Here is a 5,555-nt window from a genome sequence, read left to right as displayed (position 1 = left end):
TGTTTACCTCGATCCATTGTGTTGCTTGCGGTTGACGATGTCGAAGATGTTGAACGTGCCATCGAGATCAGATCCTTACGCCTCTAATTCCCACAGACGGCGCCAATTGATAAGGGATTAACTTATCAATGCCTATGGATTGTAGGCTAGGGTTTAGTTAGAAGTAGAGGGCAAGTAGATCTCGAAGGTTTCAGGTCGAAAAGTACTCGACGATTATGAAAACTAGGGTTTGTAGACAATGATTCGATGATCTCTTCGTCCCTCGACTCCCCCTTTATATAGGAGGTGGAGCCGAGGGTTTCGTTTCGTACAAGTTACAGAGTTCGGGACGGTTTCTAACTCATCCCGCCAAATTACAAATAATACTTCTTATTACAACTCTAACTTTCCTTAACATATCTTGGGCTCCCGAATCTTCTTATCCTTCGGATAATGGGCATTCAGTAAACCCCGGGTACTATCTTCGACAGACCCATTTGGGATGCCTATGTCACCCGCCTCCTCCGCCAACTCCCACACCACCGCCAAACTTCACGCACCCCACCGCCTTCTGCACCGCCTGCATCGGAGAATGCCATCGACGTGCACAATAAGCACGATTGGCCGCCGCCAGCATGGGATATGTCTAGCCCACACCGTCGCCAACCTTCCCACAGCCACCCGTCGTCTCCCTCTTTGTCGCCACCATGCTCCCGCACTGTGCACTAGCGGTGGTGGCCTCCAAGCCGACGAGCTCCATGCTCCGACCACACACCTGCAGATCTCCTGGTAAGCCTATTTTTGCCGGATGCCCGACCTTCGCCCATTGCTGCGAGGGCCATCATTTCCCCTACGAAGTGGTGCGGAAGATGAATGCAGAAAAGGAAAAAAAAAAAAGAGAAAAAAGACGGAAAAAAACCACTAACATACTGTCCATATGTGCAGTTTTTTTTTTTTTTGCATTGCTAGTTTACCAATCCATATATAGGATTGCTTGAGTTCTAAAAAAAGGAGTACTTGCAAAGCTTGATTTTTTTAATGCTAAACTTTCTTTCTCTACACTTGCTATTCCCAGTTTAGCAATCCAATACATAACAATACTGTTGGAGATGCAATAAAGGAGAACGAGTAGTACTACTCTTGATGATAACAACAAAATGTTGCCAGGGATGTGCTAACAAACAGCATCGACCCCAGCAGATTACACCACGGACACCAAATATGGTGTTAAAAGACAGCTAAATATGGTCAAGGTTTTCCGGATATGGTCCATACTGCTAGATGGATAGAAAAGTGTACAAACTTTCGTCTGAAAATGCATAGTCAGAGCACATAGACTGCTCCTCTGCGTGGTAGGCGCGCGATATTTGGAAATCCGGTCGGTTCATCGCAAATATCTTGCAAAATTTCGCTCAAACAAACTGTGAATCTCAGAGTCCAGTGTTATGTGGGATATATATGTATGTATTCGCTCAAACAAACTGTGAATCTCAGAGTCCAGTGTTATGTGGGATATATATGTATGTATGTGCTCTGTTCATTTTACATGCGTCGAGCTCCGCAGATCCTCCGATCCTCCAGGGGATCACAGAAAAGTTCAGTCAGGAAACTAACAAAAAAAAGCTCTCTCTAAGAAAAGAAAGAAAAAAAAAAGGCAAACAAGAAAATGCTACATCACCTAAACTATAGATATTTTTTTCTCTTATTCTCACTTGATCATCGACCATGTGGCACCTATACTACAGTCGATCCTGCGCCAGAAACTTCTGGTCCCTTCTTATCGCCGTGGGTCCTCTTGGCGCAGCGCGCGTACAGGGCGGTGCACAGCCCCGTCCCGACGGCGCAGGTAAGGCCCCAGAGGAGGAAGGTGTCCCGGTAGCAGGCGGCGCCGATGCAGCGGTTGCCTGACCCGCCCGCCTCCCGCTGGTAGAGGAGGCCGGCGAGGTAGCCGAAGCAGAGCGATCCCACGGGGATGTTGGCCACCAGCACGTTGTGGTTGACGCCGAAGTTCTTGGTGCCGAACAGCTCGCTCGTCGCCGAAACCGCCACCGAGGTGATGGCGCCCGTGCACGTCCCGATCACCGCCGTGCTGGTGTACAGGAGCATGTCCAGCGGGTGCAGCATCAGGAAGAAGGCGCCGGCCATCGGGGCCATCAGCGCCGCCATGGAGGCTGTCCTCGATATCGAGTAGCCGCTCCTGCTCAAGTCAAAACATTTTATAGTTAGTTACGACTTACGAGGACCAATTAAAAAACAAGTATTCAAACGTTTAGAGTGATGAAGAGAGTGAGGCTTACTTTGCAGTGTAGTAGTCCAAGAAGGCGGGAAGGAGTCGTCCGAAGAATCCGAAGGAGGACGAGAGGGAGACGAGAGTGGACGGGTCGCTGAGCCTGCGGGACTCGGCGATCTGCCCCAGGTTGTTGAGGAAGACCAGACCCAACGTGCCACTGAACATGTAGCTGAAGAAATACAGCCAGAAGTCGAACCTCCGTAGCAACCGGAGGCCACCGACTTCTTCTCCCTGACCTTCTCCGTGTTCGAGCTCGACGCCCTGCTCCTTCTCCACCACCTCCTCCTCCTTGCTTGGGACATCCACCTCCATCTCCACCACCGACTCGTCGGAGCAGAGGTCGTGCACTCTGTTCTCCCACATGGCCGCCTCCCGTATCTTGGCCATGCTCTCCCGGACCCTGAGCACCACGGGGATGAGCAGCGGGACGGCGAGCATCACGTAGAGGCTGATCATGTGCTCTTTGGACGAGAGCCCGAGGGACTTGGAGCCGATGCTGCCCACGACGGCGCAGGCGCCCGTGGCCAGGGTGATGGCGAACATGGCCAGGAACCCGACGTCGGTTCTCTTACCGCTCCCGGGCTTCACCACCCGGAGCGACGGCACGACGAGGAGCGTGACGAGCATGGGCACGACGGCATTGAGGAGGAGGTACTTCTTGGCGCTGGAGTAGCCGAGGTCCGGGAGCGTGTCGGACATGGTGGTGTAGAACTTGGCGCTGAGGCCGAGGTAGCTGGTGGCGAGGCTGACGGCGACGCGGCTGTCGGAGGGGAAGTTGTTGATGCAGAGGAGGTAGCAGACGGTGTTGATCCAGCAGATGCCGTTGCCGGCAAGCGCGGTGAGCGAGAACAGGTGCCAGTAGGCCAGGCGGGGGCTCTCCAAGAACAGGAACTGCACGCCGTAGCCGACGAGCCCGAACGCCGCGCCGACGAGGGCGACCGCCCAGAGAGGGACGTAGAGCGCGGCCACCCCGGCCAGCCAGCCGAGGAGCTTCCCGGCGTCGGAGGCGAAGGCGAGGAAGTTGAGCTGCACCTGGGAGATGCCCTTGACGTCCTTGAGCTGCGACGAGTAGACGGGGAAGTCGGAGTTGGGGCCGTTGATGGTCTGCAGCCAGACGCTCCCCACCAGGCTAAGCCAGTGGACTGAGGTAGGAGAAGCCATGATTTTTTTCGCTCGCTCCCTAGCTAACTACCCGGCGCTGGTGTGGTACTTATGCGGTCGCCACGATCGGCCGGACGGCGATAAATGCGGGATGGCGACGGCGCTGGCTCGATGGAGGGATTAATGGTGTGGCCACGAGCCCACGATCGATCTATCAGCACTGCTGGTTATGTGGTTTCCTGCTGTGCCGCCCATTATGGCCTGTGGCACGCAGCTTATATAGTGCTCGATCTGTGGCGTTGCTTGGGCCATGACACCATGAGTGACATTGTGCACCTGAGCTGAGGGATGGACATGGCCGGCGCCCGCGGGGTTGGCAACGTTGAAAAGATTGGCAGAGCGAGACCGGCCACAGTAACGTACGCGAATAATTCAAACTGATGATCCGTGACATCCGTCGCACGGTTGGAAGCTGCCATGCTTCGTACAGTACGTGTCGCAGTTGGAAGCTGCCAACTTCTGGCTCAAATTCATCGTAGTTCGTAGCCATGACCGACGTCCAGTGACCGGCCGGCCTCGCCGCCGTGGATTCGATCGAGAAACGTGTTAGGCTGAAACCCCGCAGTGCATCGTATCAGACTGTCAAAGCAGGGAAGGACGATCGAGTTGATGCAGCATGCGATGCGAGAGACGGCAAAACTACTTTGGGTAACCGCATTGCAGGGCACATCATACCAAGAATCGGGTTCACCACCAAGGTAGAAGCCTACCTACACCTAGGATGATGTAAATTAATCGAATCGGATCGGATAACGCTATTTCTATATTCGTTATCATATTATTTTGATGAATTTAGAGTGGAGCGGATACTGATCAGATGCAGATTCAAATGTGTATTATATTGGACTACATATTTTGATCATACATGGAGAGGATTTATACCAAAAATGAACAAGTATTATTGAGTAATTATGCTCAGCAACATAAAATTTCACCCTTCCAAACAATAGGAACAATAGATTATCCAGAGTGACAAATTGTTTAAAATTTCACCAGTGTGAAGATAGTAGTTCTTAATAGCATTATACACAAGGCAATCACCGACCGAATCAAAGGGAGAGGTGCGCCACGTGAAAAAGACACCGGTGCAGGGTGGGTGGTGGCAGGAACGAGAAGGCTAGAAATGCACGTACAAGCATGGGATGATTTACGATGATGTGGTCGTAGGGTTATATATTATATATATTACACATTCATATGGTTACTAGTTAGTCATTTGGAAGGATCAGTCGGGAGCGGCGTTTTGGCTCCCGGGAGCATTTGCTCCCGGTTTTTTGGAAAAATTAAAACAAATCGAAAACTTGTCAAAAAATTCCGGCAAAAATCATGCACGTACCTGACCATGGCACGCACCACGGTGTAAAATTTCGTTGCAAAATGTCATTGTATGCGCCCTGTACAAAAATGACAAATTTCTGACATGAAATGAGATCCAAAAATATGAATCTCAGATCTGGAAATTTGTCATTTTTGCCCAGGACGCATACGATGACATTTCGCAGCGACATTTCACAAGGTGGTGCGTGCCATGGTCAGGTACGTGCATGATTGTTTTCAGAATTTTTTGAAAAGTTTTGAAAAACAAATTTTGCTCCCCAAAAATCCGGGAGCAAATGCTCCCGGGAGCCAAGATGAATTTCCGGGATCAGTTGGGCTAATTTAATTGAATTCTCCTAATTTTGATGGTCAGATAATCCGCTGAAAATGGCGAATAATACGTATCTATGGGATAATATAATAGGTATATCATATCCGGTACCATATCCATTTCCAATGTGTCCGCATCCATATCTGTCAGATATATAATTACATACCCAAATTCAAGACGAAAATTATCCGTATCATTTACGTCTACCTACTCCCTCCGTCCATAAATAAGTGTACTTCTAGCTTTTGTACTAAGTCAAACATTTTAAGTATTGACCAATCGTGGAAAAAAAGTAGCAACATATATAATAAGATTTTGGTATAATTTGAAACTACATTTCAAAACGAATCTCGGGATACTAAATTAGTAAATTAGTGTCATAAATGCTACTACTTTTTCCTATATATTTGGTCAAAGTTTAAAATTTTTGACTAAACACAAAACCTAGTTGTACACTTATTTGCGGACAGAAGGAGT

At 49.7% G+C, this 5,555-nt stretch overlaps 1 protein-coding gene across 1 annotated transcript; it reads right to left on the bottom strand.

Annotated features, from left to right (window-relative positions):
• Positions 1-1,425: 1,425 nt before the first annotated feature.
• On the bottom strand, positions 1,426-3,602 carry LOC124707677 (protein NUCLEAR FUSION DEFECTIVE 4-like). The gene is made up of 2 exons (XM_047239341.1): positions 2,277-3,602; positions 1,426-2,176 (listed from the first exon to the last, which is right to left on the bottom strand). Exons 1-2 carry the CDS (start codon positions 3,428-3,430, stop codon positions 1,714-1,716), a joined length of 1,617 nt encoding a protein of 538 aa, XP_047095297.1. The 5' UTR covers positions 3,431-3,602; the 3' UTR covers positions 1,426-1,713.
• Positions 3,603-5,555: the final 1,953 nt, after the last annotated feature.

This window comes from Lolium rigidum, chromosome 4, assembly GCF_022539505.1.
Source record: "Lolium rigidum isolate FL_2022 chromosome 4, APGP_CSIRO_Lrig_0.1, whole genome shotgun sequence".
In the NCBI taxonomy this organism is placed as follows: Eukaryota; Viridiplantae; Streptophyta; class Magnoliopsida; order Poales; family Poaceae; genus Lolium; species Lolium rigidum.
Note: the sequence above shows the minus strand (reverse complement) of the source record. Positions and strands in the feature narration are given on the sequence as shown.